The 17316-nt window shown below is 54.5% G+C and overlaps 2 protein-coding genes across 7 annotated transcripts; one reads left to right on the forward strand and one right to left on the reverse strand.

The window, feature by feature from the left end:
- Positions 1 to 548: 548 nt before the first annotated feature.
- Adad2 (adenosine deaminase domain containing 2) lies at positions 549 to 4704 on the reverse strand. Of its 2 annotated transcripts, XM_052728221.1 has the most exons (10): positions 4324 to 4704; positions 3355 to 3495; positions 2501 to 2548; positions 2268 to 2393; positions 2036 to 2186; positions 1788 to 1955; positions 1450 to 1679; positions 1114 to 1357; positions 815 to 935; positions 549 to 721 (listed from the first exon to the last, which is right to left on the reverse strand). In XM_052728221.1, the coding sequence occupies exons 1-10, from the start codon at positions 4673 to 4675 to the stop codon at positions 617 to 619; spliced, it is 1686 nt and encodes a 561-aa protein (XP_052584181.1). In that variant the 5' UTR covers positions 4676 to 4704; the 3' UTR covers positions 549 to 616. The 2 variants fall into 2 exon arrangements, with proteins under 2 accessions (XP_052584181.1, XP_052584180.1); XM_052728220.1 differs by having other exon boundaries at positions 2036 to 2393.
- A 5288-nt stretch (positions 4705 to 9992) lies between these two features.
- On the forward strand, positions 9993 to 17242 carry Taf1c (TATA-box binding protein associated factor, RNA polymerase I subunit C). 5 transcript variants are annotated; one of them, XM_052727557.1, is made up of 15 exons: positions 9993 to 10124; positions 11200 to 11338; positions 12291 to 12372; positions 12519 to 12616; positions 12688 to 12777; positions 12860 to 12933; positions 13443 to 13681; positions 13789 to 13905; positions 13981 to 14098; positions 14186 to 14257; positions 14395 to 14530; positions 14637 to 14774; positions 15223 to 15397; positions 15483 to 15620; positions 15703 to 17242. In XM_052727557.1, exons 2-15 carry the CDS (start codon positions 11201 to 11203, stop codon positions 16608 to 16610), a joined length of 2523 nt encoding a protein of 840 aa, XP_052583517.1. In that variant the 5' UTR covers positions 9993 to 10124; position 11200; the 3' UTR covers positions 16611 to 17242. The 5 variants fall into 5 exon arrangements, with proteins under 5 accessions (XP_052583517.1, XP_052583515.1, XP_052583516.1 ...); XM_052727555.1 differs by having other exon boundaries at positions 13789 to 14098; XM_052727556.1 differs by having other exon boundaries at positions 10006 to 10124; positions 11185 to 11338; positions 13789 to 14098.
- The last annotated feature ends 74 nt before the right edge of the window (positions 17243 to 17316 follow it).

Below are 17316 nucleotides of genomic sequence, written 5' to 3' on the forward strand. Positions count from 1 at the left end.
TCCACCCTGCAACTGAAAAGTGCTGGCTTCTCCACAGTGGGCAGCGGGCTTCTGCAGCCAAGTGTCCCAGAGAAAGGACTCCCGGTGCCTGCTGCCACCCCGCATCCTTCAATATGGACACTTAACCCACAAAACACCACAAGAGCCAGCATAGGACCCATGTATTCCTAGCTCCCCAAGCCTAATCCTCAGAAAGGAAGGGATTCGGGCCTCACAGACAAGAAAATGCTCCCAGACCGCCCTCCTGCTCCACCTGGACCTGCGTCAGCATTCGGACCCTCCCAAGTCTACTTTCAGGTCTGCAAACTGGATAAAGGCAGAGCAGTTCTGGAGGGCAGGGTCTGAGCACCCACTTGTGGTGGCATGAAAGGCTCCTCACAATGACCCACTACCTCAGCACACCCAAACACACAGACTACTAGGGATCATTTCTTTATTCAAACTAGACATACAAGAGTCTCCACTCTTCAACTACTAGGTATTGCCGGACCCCCCCCCCCCCAATTAGCCTTGCCCTCCCCGACTATGCTTTCCACCTCCCCCTGCTTGGCCCCCAGTAGGTCCTCCCACTGTAGAGGTCCAAGTCCACTAGGGTCCTTGTCCCTCGAAGTCTGGATCAGTGTCTGAATTTACCCACCAGTGGTTTTGAGGGCCAGGCCCCCAGGCCCTGCAGGTCCAGCAGGAGAGAGAGCTGCTGGCGAGCTTCCCTGTAGGGCACAGCCTAGTGTGGAGAGGAGGAGACAGGATGAGTGAGGCGTCTGTCTGCTAAGAGTGTTGTGAGTGGAGGAAAGGGTTGGAGAGAAAGGAAGTCCACCTTGGCAGCCTCATAGGTATCCAGAGACAGGAGCTGGGGCTTCTCCAGAGCTTTGGCAACCTGGCGGAACGCTGCGAGAAAGGCCGCTTTACAGAGGCGGGAGGGGGGTCCAATGCTGGCCCTGAGAAGACATGCAGTGGTCACTGGGAAGGAATAGGCAGGCCTGCCCACGCCACTCACACAATCTCCTCCTACCCAGTGCCTGTGTTATCAGAGTCACAGGAGGCACAAGTCACCACAGTGCTCTTACCTACCCATGAGCACCCTGCTAAGGCTCAGTCCCACAGGGCCCTCCTTACTCAGCCTTCACATATCCAGTGGCCACATCAACAACTTCGATGTCAGGATCCCCCAGGCTCCAGTTGAGGCTCAGGCCATGGCAGGTACTGGGCATGGGGTCGGAGGGGGCCACCAGAGGCCCAGCAAACAGGTGCAAGGTGGTGCGGACATATGGATTTGGAAGACATGACCCCAAGACACTGTCCAGTCTAGGCCGGGAATGAATGGCCCTGTTCACAGTTGGAGGGTCATGGCAGGGGTCAGCTGTGGGCAGAAGGCACAGGACATGGCCTGAGCCACCATATCCTCACACCACTCACAGCCCATTCTCTGCCCTAGCACTTTGTGCCCCTCACCTAAGATAAGACTGGTGGCATAGAGTGGTGGCAGGAAGTGGGCCAGCAGCCCACCGCCCAGCCCAAGGACAGCCCACCGCGCCAGCTTGTCACTGGCTGAAAGGCAGCCCACGTGGGTATTGCGGAGGGCGGGTGCGGCATAGGATACAGGTTTCAGCTCCCCACAGACATGGACCTGCAGGCGGAAGGCTGATCTGTGCAGGTCACTGTCTTCTGAGGCCAGTGGAAAGCTGTGGAGGTGGGGGGAGGGGGCCAGAAGCCCAGAATCAGGACACTCTTTACACCCTGGCTCCCCCACAATGAAACCAAGGGATGGACCACCGGCCCCAGGCACGTACTAGCTGTCATGGGCTGCCCCCTTGGGGGTGTTGCTCACATACAGATGCAGGAAGACCCCGGGCTTGAGGGCGAAGGGGGGTCCAGGCCCAGGCTGGGGGGCCAGCACGGACCGCTCCTTGCCCTTGGGACCCCCCTGTGTGGCCAGCAGGAGCTGCCGGAAGAAGAACCTGGGAGTGACAGGCAGGGGGTGGGGTGGGGTAATGGTCCTAGGCAGCCTGCCGCAGACCCCCGCCTGCCTGCTCCTCACCTCAGCAGGGCCCTGCGGGCGATGACCAGACCATGGCAGTCATGGAGCCGTCGGCCGGAGAACTCCAGCCAGCCGGTATAGCTGCTGCTGCCCGTGCCCAGCGCCACCAGCTCGTAGGTCTCCTTGGAGTGACCAACCGTGCCTTGGACCTCTGTGCAGGAAGGGACAGAAGACTCAGGCCAGGAGCCTGAGCTTGTGTGTAGAGCTGGGGTGGGGGCAGGGCAGTTCCTACCCCTCTCCAGGATGACTGCGGCCACCGTCCCCTTACAGGCCTGGTATGGCGAGCTCTCATTCAGCAGTCGGTCCAGGCCGGCACTGACCACAGCTGCACAGCGCTGCTCATGGGTCAGGATATTTTCTGCGCAATGACCAGAGGACAGTGCAGGACCCACAAGTCATGCTTCCCCCACCTTGCCCTCTTGCCCTGAGAGCGGACACCAGGGTTCGAGCCAAGCGCCTGCCTACCTGTGCCGAGGGAGGTGAGCAGAGACCGGCGGGGAGTCACAGGGGGCTCTGAAAGAGACAAGAGGAGCTAGCTGCACGGGTGCTGAGTCTTCCCATCCTTTGGGAGGCCCAGCAGAGGAGGCCAAGTCTCCACCTTCCAGGCACAGAGTCCACCAGCAGCTGCTCTTGGGCTCCCTAGCTCCAGTGTGGGACATCAGAGCAGAGACGGCCCATTTCTCCATGCTGACGCCCAGATGGGGCTGTAGACCTACACCCCCACACACACACACACCCCACCATACACATCCACATCCCCCCCCACACTACACCCCCCATACCCCACCACACACACCCCCACCATACACACACTACACCCCCTACCCCCACACACACCCCCACACACCCTACCATACACTCCCACCCTCCCACATACACACCACACAAACACACACCCCCACACACCCCGCCATACACACCCACATCCCCCCCACACTACACCCCCATACCCCACCACACCCCCCCCACCATACACACTACACCTCCCCACACCACACACATACACTCCACCATACACACACCCCACCCCCACTACACCCCCCATACTCCACCACACACACACTACACCCCACACCACACACACATACACTCCACCATACACACTACACCCCCTACCCACACACACCCCCACACACACCCTACCATACACTCCCACCCTCCCCCCCCCCCACACCCTACCATATGCTCCTAACCCCCACATGCACACACCACATATACACACACCCTACCATATGCTCCTAACCCCCACATGCACACACCACATGCACACACACCCCACACACACCCACAGTGGCTCACCCCAGTCAGGCCTTGGCTACCTGGTCTTTCCAGATGCTTCCGGATATACTGAAGGGCAGAGAGCGCTGCCTGCTGCTTGGCCTCCATCTTGCTTTTCCCTGTTCCCGCAGGACAGACCAACCCATCCAGCTCTGCACACACAGAGAATGAGGAGTCTGGACCTGGGGAAGAGATCTTGAGGAAGGCGACTCCTGGCCCTCAGCCCCATCTCTACCATTTCTAGTGGGGATTTATCAACCCTAGCCTCCTCCTTCCCCTTAAGCCTCCTCCTGACCCCTGATAACAGATGACAACCAGATCAACAAGGAGGGTCTAGCACACTAGGTGGGCACTCTACAGTCAGCAGGTGGTTTGAGTCTTTCCACGCTAACCCCCGTTGCTAACTCAACCTGGCTTTCACAGAGCCTTCTGGAACAAGCATGAATGACAGGAAGGGTAGGCACTTTGGGGGAGGTAGCATAGGAGGAAGTTTCCCCACCCCATATGGGACAGCTTCCTGCCTGCCACCAGACTCAGCCTTTTATTTTTCTCTTCCAGGGACCCTCCTCTTAAAAAGCTCTTTCGGTTCAACACCATCAACTCAGGTGTAACAGCCCAAGAGCAGGTTAAAAAAAAAAAAAAAATCCCAGAATTGGGTCACCTGATCCAAGGATACGAACACACTTAAGTTCCTTCAGGTGTGTGCAATCCTTTTCGGGACAGTGGCACTCCCCATGAGCAAGGTGCAGTCTCCAACCCAGACAACTGTGATTGCGTGAAACTAGCCCTTTTCCCCAGAGGTGGCCGATGGAGACATTTGCTTAGCTGTGGCCTTGAAGGCATCAGACCGTTCAAGCTGTTCACCTCGCTCCTTTGTAAATGGGGTTTACCTCGGGGACCCCAGGCTCATCGTGGCCAGCTCAGCAGGTCACTGGAGGAAGCCTGACCTTCCTGCATTAATTAGTGGCTCCTTCACCCCACAACAGACACACACCTGTCCCAGGCCCCACCTGCGGTCTGGTCCTCCAGGAAGGTCAGAGAGATGCCCAGGTTAGCCACGCACTGAGTGAGCAGGGCCACCGCCTGCACTGGGGGCGGGTCCCTGGGCAGCAGGCTAAGCCCCCGGGTGTCCATAAGGAAGTCGCCCGCGGCCCCCGCGCGCAGGACCGAGCCCCTCGGGGCCTTACAGGCCTCCTCGCGGGCCTCCTGCTCCCTAACCACCCCAGGTTCAGGGGTCCCAGGTGCCCTGCCCCCAGCCTCCGTGGACTCCTGGTCTCCCGAGGGCCTCCAGGGTCCGGGGCTGATCTGCAGCGACGCTGCCAGTCGAGGCCTCCTGCGCCCACCCTCGTCCACGCTCGCCATGGCCACACCAGAACTCGCGCCGCGCCCTTTTTTACGTGGAGCATGTGGCACACAGCTGATCATGAACTCCGCCTCTGCCTGGAGCCGGCCAATGACAGACCGCGGAGCTGTGATGGACGCTGCGACCAGCCAATGGAGAAGCTTGTCTGACCGAGCTGTGGTGCGGACTCTTACCCGCCACCCGCCAACTGTGCTGCACGAGGGCAGGTCTCGTGAGCGCTCCCACCGTCTTCCTTTGCTCTTGTCGCGTGGGAGTGGAAGGCTGAGGGTTTGCGGGCTTTCCTCCCAGACCACAGCCCATCTTAGCCCCCTTACCTGTACCGAGGTCTTTGTCCCTTGGACGGCCCGATATGGCGCTGTAAAACCTCTCGCCGGACCTTCTGGAAGTCAAACAGAAGTACGAGCTAGCCCCAGATTAGCCCTTGTCTATCTCCGCTTCCCAGAAAACTTGCGTTTGGGTTGGAAAATACCACAAGGTGTCAGTTATTTAAAACGAGCGGAGTAGGACTGGCAAGATGGCTCAGCAGGCATTTGCCTCCAAGCCCAGGAACCCGAGTTCAATTCTTGGGGCCCACATGTCAAGTGCAAAGACTCAATTGCCAGAAGTTTACTGTGGTCTCCACATACCTGCCGTGACATGTTCACTCACACGTATACACACAAATGTAATTTTAAGTGAGGGGATTAAAGTGATGGGGGATAGAGAAAAAAAATAAGATGAAGGCAGAAGAGGTGCGGGCAATTTACATAGTATCGGCTATGGAAAGTGATGCCAATGGCTTGTCACTACGTAAATATTTGACGAGGTTGGACACTATAGGCTTGTGTGGGTTGTTTGTTTGTTTTTTTTGAGACAGGGTTTCTCTGTGAGACCATCCTGGAACTCACTTTGTAGACCAGACTGACCTCGAACTCACTGAGATCTGTATGCCTCTGCCTCTCAACTGCTGGGATTAAAGGTGTGCTCCACCACTGCCCAGCAGTGCGTTTGTTTTATTGAGTGTTGGATATATGTTACTAGATTACACTGCAGCTTATTCAAAGCAAGCCAGGAGGGCCTGGAATTAGCCTCTGTGAAGAAATTAGTGTCTATAAGGGTGAGTAGAGTACTGGTGTGACAGGTAAAATGATGGTCTCCCCAAGATATCCATACCCTAGTCCCCAGAGCCGAGGAATATATGATGGAATTTGACAAGGGGAAATCAAAGTTTCTAATCAGCTGATTTTATTTATTGTTTGTTTGTTTGAGACAGAGTTTCTTTGTGTAGCCCTGGCTTTTCTGGAACTTGCTCATTATCCCAGACTGACATCGAACTCAGAGATCCACCTGCCTTTGCCTTCCGAGTGCTGGGATTAAAGGTGTGTGCCACCACGGCCAGGCTAATCAGCTAACTTTAAAAGAATATGTCTTGGATTATCTAGGCAGGCCCAGTGTAACCACAACCATCCTTATTGGAAGAAAATTGGAGGTAGTATCATGAGGAAGATTCAAGTAGCCATTGTTAGCTTGAAGATGGAGGGAGATGTATGCTGTGGAATGCAAGAAGCTTCCAGAAGCTAGAAGAGGCAAAACAGTAGCTTCTCCCTTCTCCAGATGCCCCTGCTCGCACTGTGACTTTGGTCCAGTGGGTCTGTGCTGGACCCCTGACCTCTAGAAGTGTAAGAAATTGTACTGTGTTAGATTTCTGGTAACTTGTCACAGTGGGGGCAGCGGGGGGGGGGGGGGGGGGGGGGGGGGGCGGGGGGAGGGAGGCGGGGACTGACTTATGTGATCTTCAAGCTTGGCGTAGGAGTATACAGCTGATCCCAGTACTCAGAGGATTGAGGCAGGAGATTTGAGAGTTTGAGGCCACCTGAGCTATACAGCAAGGCCCTGTCTCAAAATGAATAGTTTGCAGTGGTTTTGCATATATGCACCCCAAAATAATTTCTAAAAAACTAGGTAGCCCCAATTCTTAATCTCAAAGTTATTGGCAAAATGTCTTTTTTTTGTTATACTATAATCACTATTTTAAATCTATTTCACCTAAACTATAGGGATGCTGCCTTAGGTCATTTCATTTATGAAAAATGCATCCTAAGCTGACCTCCTCATGAGGCAAAGCTGGTCCTCAGAGGCAGACCAGTCTGCCAAGCCAGACTTGAATACTATCAGGAGCAGTCTGACATCATTTTTCAATTTGAATAAGTATGCAGGCATTGTCCTGAGAGAACCAACTCATCTCATTCTCTCGCCGACTCAGTGTTTAGGTCATGTTGGGTGGGGGTTGTGCCAGACAGACAAATTCTGCCCTTACCTTTTGAATTCTGTTTCTAAGCTTGAGAACTAAGTAAGCTGTGACCTAGCCAATAAGTCAAAGTGTCCATGAAATGGTGCAACAAGACTGATGTAATTTTCTTCTCTCTTTTTTTTTTTTTTTGAAGATTTATTTATTTTGTATACAGTGTTCTGCCTACATGTATGCTTGCAGGCCAGAAGAGGGCACCAGATCTCATTATAGATGGTTGTGAGCCACCATGTGGTTGCTGGGAATTGAACTCATGACCTCTGGAAGAGCAGTCAGTGCTCTTAACCTCTGAGCCATCTCTCCAGCCCAATTTTCTTCTCTTTTTGAGAAGACTTGTGAAACTATAACATACCCACAGAAAAGGGTACAGACGGTTCACGCTGAACATGCCCTTGTGTTGTGGAATACAGTTCTCTGGGCAGGCTACGGCCATTGCCATCTTGAAAAGAGACCAACTGTAATCTGTAATTACTCACATGAGACCCTCCCTGGATCAAATCTGTTCAAGTGCCCTCAGAGAAGGAGGGTGTGGGGAGGGTCATCAGGCCCCCACCTGAAATGACAGCTGTTCCCTCCACTCTTACCTCAGCTGCACATAATCCTGCCCAGCTCCAGACTGTCTTAGCAGATGCTGGAGTGTCTACAGTAGATGGAAGGGTAAGTAAAGGGTGGGGGAGCTCCTGTCTATGCACCTATGCTGCAGTGGGGCTTGGGGGCAGTGCAGCTGTTTGGGGGATCACTCACCTTCCTATAAATAACTCCAACTCACTGGTTCACTGAGCTGAACTTCAGTGGCATCATTTCTTTGGGCTTCCAGTGCCTTCTTTACTGAGGTGCACAGGTACAGACTCCTGGGGAATGGCACACACCGCCATGTGAGCAGCACTCAGTGAAAAAGCAGACCCATCATCTCACAAAGCTCATCCTCGTCTCTTCATGGCGCTCTCTTCCAGGGCCTCCTGCAGGGTATCTGCTGCCTCCTGGCACCTTCCTGTTTGTTTGGCACCTACTCTAGGGCAGCAGTCCATGAGGAAAAATGGTGACTGTGACTGTGAAAGGGAAGGTGGAAAGGGGCCATCTGACTCCAGGCATCATCCAAATACAAACTGTACAGCTGGAAATTGACAATCTGCAAATTGACTTTAAAAAAACCAATAAAACAGGGCCTCATGTATTCCATTCTGGCCTCCAACTTGCTGTAGCCAAGAATGACCTTGAACTTCTGGTCCTCCTGCCTCTGCCTCTTCTACAGATTGCTGGAATTACAGATATGGGCCACCACTGGTTTATGTGGTTCTGGGACTAGAAACCAGGGTTTTGTGGATGCTAAACCATCACCCTACCAGCTGAGCCTCCTCCCCACACCTCTTGCAAATTGATCCTTTTTTTTTTTTTTTTTTTTTTTGAGACAGGGTTTCTCTGTATAGTCCTGGCTGCTGTCCTAACTGGCTCTGTACACCAGGCTGGCCTTAAACTTGGATCTGTCTGCCTCTGTCTTCCCGTTGCTGGGATTAAAGGTGTGCGCCACCACCACCCGGCACAAATTGATCCTTTAAAGATCTCAGAGTATGAGCTATGGGTCAGCAGCGTTATCTCAGACCCACTAAATTAGAAACTCAAATGGGCCCAGCAAACTGTTTTAACATGCCTCCAGGTGGCTCTGGTGTACACTTAAGGTATCAAGTTACAAGGATAATGATGCTATTTCTGACTGGTCAGTGGTGCTAAAGCCACATGCAGGGGATTCCTATATCACCTGGAAATGGGAACGATGTTGACTCAAATGCAGCCTTCATCTTTATGACGTAGAGTATAGAAGGTAGCTTACTCTTTAGCTAAAACATGAATGAGCATGGCCCTACATGATGGCTAAAATTGGTTATCAACTGAGCATTTGGAATTAATTGGGCCTAAACTGCTGGGCACACCTGTGAGGGATCTTCTTAATCAGATTATTTGAAGAAGAAAGACCCACCCTTAATCTGGGCCACACCTTCTGGTGGAAACCCAGATAAAAGGAAGTGAAAAAAAGGAACTTTGATTTTTGCCTGCTTGCTCTCACTCTCTGGCGAGACTGTTTATTTATGCCATTGCTGAGGCATTCCCTTTACCAGCATTCAAACCAACTTCTTTAGGATTGCAACAGACATGATCAGCAGCTCTCCAGGAATCATCCAGGACTCCAGCCCCAGACTGGGACTGCTGTGACATCCAGCATCATGAACTGACCATCTACCGAGATTCTCACCTTTTCGGTCATGAGACAGCTATTGCTGGACTACCCAGGTCACAGCTGTGAACCAGTCTAATAAAATCTCTATTCTACAATCATCAATCTGTTCTGTTAGAGAACCCTAACACACCCAGAAACACAGATTCAGGTTTCCCCGGATAACCTTCTACACCGAGGAGACAGATTTATGAAGTTTTGCTAATTCCAGAACAAAGGAAGTCATAACCCAAAGCGGTTAGCAAATACATTGGAGGGAACGTCATGTCAGTAGACTACAGTGAATCAGGAGAATCTATTTTAGGTCCCAAGATTCTGTCTGGAGACATTCTTAGCTTCCGGGTATGAGTGGTCGGTCAGCAGAGCCACACATCCTAAGTTTCACATGAAAGTCACAAGACAAAGGCAATTTACAGGTAGCACCCAGACCTTGCAGCATCTGGGTTTGAACACGTCCCCCAAAGCACGCAGGTGCACACTGGAGTTTGAGAACTACAGGCTAATACTCCTTTCTGGCCCCTGATTAAATCACACATGAGCCCAGGGGTATCTGTAAAGCAGATTCTTAAGATTTATGGGCAATAAATACAATGCATGGCTCATCAGAGGTGCTCAGTTTGTTGAGCGAATCAGTTTAAGCTTCACAACCGCTCCGTGAGACATAAAATTAATGAAGCCTAAGCAAGATCAACCAGCACCGGGCTGATAGGAACTCCACACCTCAGGCGCCACGACCACGCCTATTCCTTGTCTGCCCGGCAGATAGCGCTGGAGGACGCCGCGAGGCCTTGCTGAAGGCGGGATTTCCTGTTTCTTGGGAGCACTTCCGGCCTGGTCCGGGAAAACAGTTTGGTCCGGCTGTGGATACTCCAGCGTTCGGGCTGAGGAGCTGATGAGTGGCGCTCCGGCTCCTTTTTGGCCCTCGGATCAGGTGAGACTGTCGATGGGAACCAGCATAGTCTGCGCGCGGGGGGATAATGTGAGCACGTGGCGGTTCCGCGTGGCTACAGAAAGGACCGCTGTTCTAGAGAGTTCTTACTTTTATTCGATCCTTGGGCATTTTCAGAGAAGCCTATGATGGGCAGCAGCGGGCTCCCGCGCTGAGGTTTGTTTGGGACGCCTGGGATGAGGGAGGGCGGCCTCGGGACCGGGTCTCCCCTAGGGCACACATGTGAGGAAGTTAACCACACACCGATTCCTCAGACTCCTCAAATTCCTCAAATTCCTCAAATTCAGAGCCTTTATGCCTCACCCAGCAGGTGCTCTTGTTGCTGATGTTCGATTTAAATTTTTCTAAAAATGTGGGCTGATTAGCAGCTAATGCTTCTAGAGCAGTGGTTCTCAACCTCCCTAATGCTGCGACCCTTTAATACAGTTGTGGCGACCCCAACCATAAAATTATCCTTGTTGCTACTTTACAACTGTAATTTGTTACTGTTATGAATGATAATGTAACTATGTTTTCCGATGGTCTTAGGCGGCAGCCGCTATGAAAGAGGGCTGAGGACCGCTGTTCTAGAGAGTTCTTATTTTTATTCGATCCTTGGGCATTTTCAGAGAAGCCTATGATGGGCAGTGGGAAAACAGGAATAATATGCAGCCCTTGTCCACAGAGGAGTGAATCATGGTATGCCTGTCATTGTCTTGCACGGCGCTTATCCCACTTCATCCCCCACACTCTCCTCTTTGTATATTCTGAGGTTACCTATCTCTTTGGCATTTTTTTCTGCCTCAGAGCCTTTTGCACTCACTGATCATTCTCCCTGGACCCTCTACCCAAGTGTGTGCAGAGCTATCTCCCTGACTCCCCTTAGGGAGCCCTCACCTGTCCATCAGCACCCTCCCCTGTGATGAGGGGAGTGAGTAGTTCTCCTGAGGTCCTCCTTACTCTCTGGCATTAGGTTGCATAGTCTGGTTCTTACCTGCTTCTTTGTAGTAGACTCCCCCGAGGGCACTGTTCAGACTCCTAATGAAGGCATGTGTGACCCTAGATACATTCTCTCCAGGATGGACTTCCCCAGCTGTCTGCGCCCCTCATTGTTTATGGCTGGTCCTCTTGGGATGACTGATGGCCCTGACCTGTCCTTCATGTGCAGCTGGAGAGATGCACTGACCCTACCAGGGTCCCAGCCACAGAACTGCAAGGTGAGGATGGAAATGGGGCCCTTCCCTTGGTACCCCACTCATCATTCACACTCAGTGGCACAGGTGATGGGGAAAGAGGGCCAGGCAGATGCTACTCCTGCTGTGCACAGGCCACCCTGCTATCCAGAGATAGTCGCTCCACAGAGCCTGTGGCTCCTCTTTCCTCCTTCTCTCTCCCCAGATTCAGCAGGTATTTATTGGCCAGTGTTTCTGTGCCAGGGTCCTTACGGGCCCAGGAGCCACCTCAGGAACTACCGGTTAAGGTGGGAGAGCTTGTACCAACAAGCAGACCCTGTGTAGTGTGGCCTTGGGTCTACTGGAACAGTGGGATGGCAGGGGAGGGGGGCAGGATTTCTGCTGGCATCTTGGGAGGGGCATCGTTATCTGCCCAGCCTGTGGGATTGAGTACATACAGGAGAGTAGGTCAAAGAGGGCGTGTTGAGGGGAGGGGGGGTTCTTGGACCTTGAGACAAGGGAGCCTTGCTGGTACTTGCTGGGAGCCTCACTAGCCCACTGAATAGCAGGACTCAGAAGTGACTAAGGAAGTGAGAGCTCACTGGGTTCTGGTGGACAGTCAAGTCTGGGTGTTTCCTTCTTTGAAAGCTGGTGTGAATGGAGTTTAGGGTTGATTCTGGAGTTGGCTGCCTACGTTTAAGTCCATGCCTTGTCTTGTTCTTTTTGTTTGTTTTGAGCAGGGTTTCTCTGTGTAGCTTTGGTGCCTGTCCTGGATCTCACTCTGTAGACCAGGCTGACCTTGAACTCACAGAGATCCGCCTGGCTCTGCCTCCCAAGTGCTGGGATTAAAGGCGTGCGCCACCACCGCCCGGCTCCATGCCTTCTCTTTACTGACACTCACTTGGGGCGAGTGACTTTGCAGAGCTGTCATGAGGACCGAGTGAGTTATAGCCAGTGAGTGCACCTCTGCCATGTTATTGCTGTCCCGTTCCCCTAGGATGCGACATTGCCGTTGACCAAGAACCTGCTGTGGGAGCCAACGACACCAGGACCCCTCCCCCTGCTGCCTCCTGGTCATGGTAAGGGTCTCCTTCTGGGCTCCCTCCAGGGACCTCAGCCATCACTCACACACACACACACAGGCATTCCAGGCTCTGGATACCTCCAGATGCTATTGTGTTTCCATGCTTTCTTAGGTTCTTCTCTGACCTCTCTCTCCCCTTAGATCCCTGGGAACCTGGCATGACCCCTCGGGATCTCCTTTTCCGGGGAGGTCACTGCTACCAGTTCCGACCTCAAGTTGGGCTGGATGTCACTCAGCAGGTAAGTGGTCCCTGGGTAGGATTGTGCCACACAGCCTGGGCTGTGCTGAGTGACACAGCCATTCCCCACAGGTCAGCCACTTCTTGTGGGACCATGGGGACATAGCCTTCGCACCCCTGGGGAAGCTCATGCTGGAGAACTTCAGATTGGAGGGGAACAAGGTAGGTGGCACTGGCTGGGTGAAAGGTCGGCCACCTCTCTGGTGAGACCCAGGGGTGCAAAGCTGACAGGCCTTCCCTGCAGGGCTACTCGAAAAAGATGACCATAGTCAGCGCGAAGAGGCTGCTTCAGGACCTCGGTGGACACCAGCCCTGGGGGCAAGTAGCCAGTGAGAAAGCAGCCATGGATAGGCCTGGCTGGTGGTGGGACGTGGAAGGATCTAGGACACAGACCAGGTTTTTGTCACAGTGGCTTTTCCAGCCCATGGTCATGAGTCACGAGTTCACAAAATCCCCAGCTCCAAGCAGCTTAAGGGAAAAGAGAATTGATCATTGGTGGATCTTAGGCCCAGATACAACCAGGTACCCAGAGTGTTGACAGGGCTCTCTGCTTTCTCGTCCACTTCCTCTGTCTGACTTAATTCGGGTAGCAACAGGAAGGCTTCTTATTCTAAGGAGTCAGTGTCTGAAGTACCACAAACCCTAGAAAAGACTGGTTGGCCTGGCTGGAGCCTCTCAGCTCTCTGTGGGCCACTCACTAGGAGGCAATGAAATATTCAGGGTTTGGGGTTCAGGAACGGGGTAGGGTGTATTCTAGGTAGCTGTGAAAGAGGTTGTCTGCTTGTCCTGCATTGTCCCAGTGCCACCCTCTGCTGCTCTGTCCCCAGGTGTCCTTGGGCCTTCCTCAGCCACCGGCTTCGTCGATTCTCCATCCTTGGGGGTCCTGTCCTGAGCAGGTCAGTGTCGGTGCTTATGGGGAGGCTGCTGCATGAAGAGCTGGCTTTTCGGTGGGAGCAGTTGCTGCTGGATGAGGCCTTCACTGGGGGTGCTTTGGCCTGGCTCCCTGGAAGGACAGCGCGGTCTGGGCAGCTGGTCTACCCTAGTGGAGGTGCCTTGGACAAGCTGTGTATCCTTCCTCATTTGGTGGGGATCCTGAGGCCATCCACAGAGTGGTCCAGGGGAAGAGTGAGGTGGGTGACCAGAGTCCATCCCAGTCCTTAACCAGGGGCTCAGACTTCCAGGAGGTCAGTGTGAATTCAGGTGGCAGTCCCCGGGTCCTTGAGGACCCTGGGCACATCCAGCTGCGGGGACCTGTACGGCAGGTGGTGACCAGCACTGTCCAGGGAGAAAGTGAGATTCCTTCCCCTCCCTCCTCCTCGTCCAGCTATACACACACTACGAGCCTGACCTTTCTGTCCTTCCCAGCATTTCTGGCCGTCCGCTCTGACTACCACTGTGCCATGTGGAAGACTGATAAGCAGGGGCCCCCAGCACCGATGCAGGTGCTGCAGGTGGAGAAGGGTGCCACTGGTGTCAGCCTCAGGTGAGAGATGTTGGCTTCCTAGCAAGGACAAGGGCTTGGAGGAAGGCTGGGTTGCTGGATCATAACATAGCGCCCTGTGCCCTGTAGCCCTCACCTGCCAGGAGAGATGGCCATCTGCAGCCGTTCTGGAGCTGTGTGTCTGTGGACCCCACAAGATGGGTAATTCCACTTCCCCCTAAAACCTTCCACCTCAGAGCAGAACCATGGTCTTCCTTCCAGCCCAGCCCCTCGACACCCTTGTGCCCCTAAGCCCCACCCGACCCGACCCACACCCACGACCCGCTTTCCTTCTTAAGGCTGCAGCTAGTCTACAAGGACCCTGAGACGCTTGCCTTCCGTGATCCTTCTCCCTGGCGCTGGACAGACTTCACTGCTCACCCCCGGGTGCTGACTGTGGGTGACCGCACAGGTGTGAAGATGGTTGACATTCAGGTATTGGTGCAAGGGGGCAAGAAGCAACAGAGCCAGAAGTGATGGGCTGCAGGAGGCCCATCTCAGCCAGAGAAGACTCTGGCTGACCGTGCTGCACTTTCCCTAGGGTCCCCCAGGCTGTGGGCTGCTGCTGTTCCGTGCTGGAGCAGAGGCTGCCTGCCAGAAAGGAGAGAGGGTGCTACTTGCCCAGTACCTTGGGCAGCCAGGTCCCACCTGCACTCCTCTGCATCTCATCTGCACCCAGGTGAGCAGCAGCCTCCTCCTCCCTGGGCTCTGACTCAGGCTTCACCAGAGTTCCTGCCAGCACACTTGATACACAGCCATAGGAACCAGGGAGTGTTGGGTCCCTGTGCATGTGACCTCACTAGGGCAGGCAAACTCGGTCATCTGCCAAATCAGATTGGAAGCTGGGAGGACGCAGAGGTTGACTGTAGCTCAGGGTCCCAGGTGGCCCGGGAGTCTGCCACTGGGAGCTTTCTTCATGTCTGTAGTGAGAATCCATTTGGGATGGTGCTGCCTGTCCAGGAAATACATGTTCTAAATTTGGTAGGCCAAGTTGAGAGGGACTTGAATGCCGATGGGAGTGACCTCTTCTGGGCGTTGGGTACCTCCTACAGGCTGTGTGGCCTGGAAAGGGTTATTGGAAGGCTGGTGCCAGGCATCAGCCATGCCCAGCTCTCCCTCTTCCTCAGTTCTCAATATACCTGATGGATGAGCGCCTCCCCCTGGTGCCAATGCTCAAGTGGGACCATGGCCTGCCGTCTGCACCCCTGCTTGCTCGCCTACTACCCCCAGCTAGCCCTGGCTACCCATGGCCCCTGCTACTGGGGGGCCAGGGTGGACAGCTTCAGCTGCTGCATATAACAGGTCAGCCAGGCAGGCGGGAGGCTCATGGAGATGGGCTGGGGAAGGGGCTGGGGCTGGTATACCTAGCTCTCTGTCCTTCCTCCAGGAGAGGGGATCTCCATGCCCCAGCTGGCAGGACCTCCTCAGTCTCTGCCCTCCATCATCGACTCCCTCTCTGCCTTTCCTCCACTGGAACCCAAGAGGCAGCAGCAGCTGCAGGAACGTCTGGAGGCACCAGTCATAGGTGGGATGGGCACAAAGGGCTTGGGGCTGCTGTGGGGAGGGGCTGCTGCCAGGCTCTGCAACTCTTCTCCTTCCCTGTCTAGGTCTGGCTGCCGCCCCACCCTGTGCCTCCGCCCCAGCACTGCTGCTCTTCCAGCTGTCAGCAGCTGGGGACGTCTTCTATCAGCACCTACGCCTCCAGCCAGCCTCTAGTCTTGGAGAAGGAGAGCCACGTGATCACTCAGCCCCAGAGGGCCCTGCATCCAAGGCAGTAGCACCTGAGGACCAGTCCTCTTGGACCCCTCAGGCCACTGTCCGTTGTAGCCGTTGGATGGAGGCCCTGATGGAGCTGGCCCCCACTTGTCCAGTCTGGGCCGCCCCCACCTTTTCCCACCGTCGTTTTCTGAGCCACATGGAGCAGCAGAAGAGCCAGACCATGTCACAGAAGCTCCGAGCAGCCATGGCCAAGGGGAAGCTCTTACGGCCTGAGGATCTGGGTACACTCCCCAGGGCAGAGCCGCCCCCTGCACCTCAGTGCAGCCAGCAGGATGAGCTCACTGAGCGCTTGGCAGAAGCCTGGGAAGGTGGGGTAGCCTCCTGGTGGAAAAGGCATCAAAGTCAGACCTCAGGGTCCCAGACACAGACCAAGCGGCCTAAGCGCCGGACTCAGCTGTCTAGTACCTTTTCCTCACTTACGAGCTACTTGGACTTCCCAGATACCAGCAGCCTCCCTTGTAGCCAAGACCATTCTACCTCAGAGGCCTGGCCTCGGCCTCCAGGGACCCCACCCTCCCAGGAGTTGACACAGGAGCTGTGGGCCCAAGGTGTACAGCGTGAACGTCGGCAGACCCTCCGGGACTACATGGCCAAGCTGCCACTTAAGGACACTCCAGGACCTGTGGCTACACCGCCCTCCCAGGCCTCCAGCCTCCGGTCCATGCCCTTCAGGCAACAAGCACCTCTCCTCTCTGGCTCCCATCCTCCCCGGAAGAAGCCACGAATGGGCTTCTGAGTGTGGAGAGCCATGCCTGAAAATCTAGCCTTCATCCTGGAGCCTTGCACTGAGCTTAGCCAACATGGTCTCCAGGACAGAGTCTCTGCCTCCCAAGGACAGTGTGCCCAGCTGAAGGAATGGGGAGCAAGTCTGTTTCATGAATTTGATGGCAGGTTATTCCAGAGCGCCGGATGCAGAGGCTGCCTCAGGGTCACTGATGTGGGGACCCCATGGGTCCTTAGTCCCCCCCACTTGCCCAGTGTGGGCTGTCACACACGGCTCCCACTACTGTTTTCAGTGCTGCATGGAGTAGAAGTCAGGAGACCACGCCACAGAAGCTCTGAGCAGCCATGGTCAAGGGGCAGCTCCTGTGGCCTGGGGATCTGGATACACTTCCCAGGGCAGAGCCTCCCCCTGCATCTCATTGCAGCGGAGTTGCTGGAAAGTAGAGCCTGTGTGTCAGTGTTAGCCTCCTGCCCTCAGAGGAAATGGCCTCCTGTGGTGGCACAATGTGGGTCGGCAGCTGCTGTTGGGGACTGTTTGTGTGACAGTCCACATGGGCTCTGTAGGAGTTGGTGCTTTGGCTCTGGCTCGGGGACTGAATAAACCTGTCCACTGGCCACGAGCTGGATGGTCATATGAGCAGAGAAGATGGTGTCTCTGTGGACCTTTCCAGGTCTGATGTGTAAAGCCCTACTCCCTCCACCTTGGGGATGCACACACA

Source organism: Peromyscus californicus, unplaced genomic scaffold (genome assembly GCF_007827085.1).
Source record: "Peromyscus californicus insignis strain IS unplaced genomic scaffold, ASM782708v3 Scaffold_8__1_contigs__length_139910024, whole genome shotgun sequence".
NCBI classification, from domain to species: domain Eukaryota; kingdom Metazoa; phylum Chordata; class Mammalia; order Rodentia; family Cricetidae; genus Peromyscus; species Peromyscus californicus.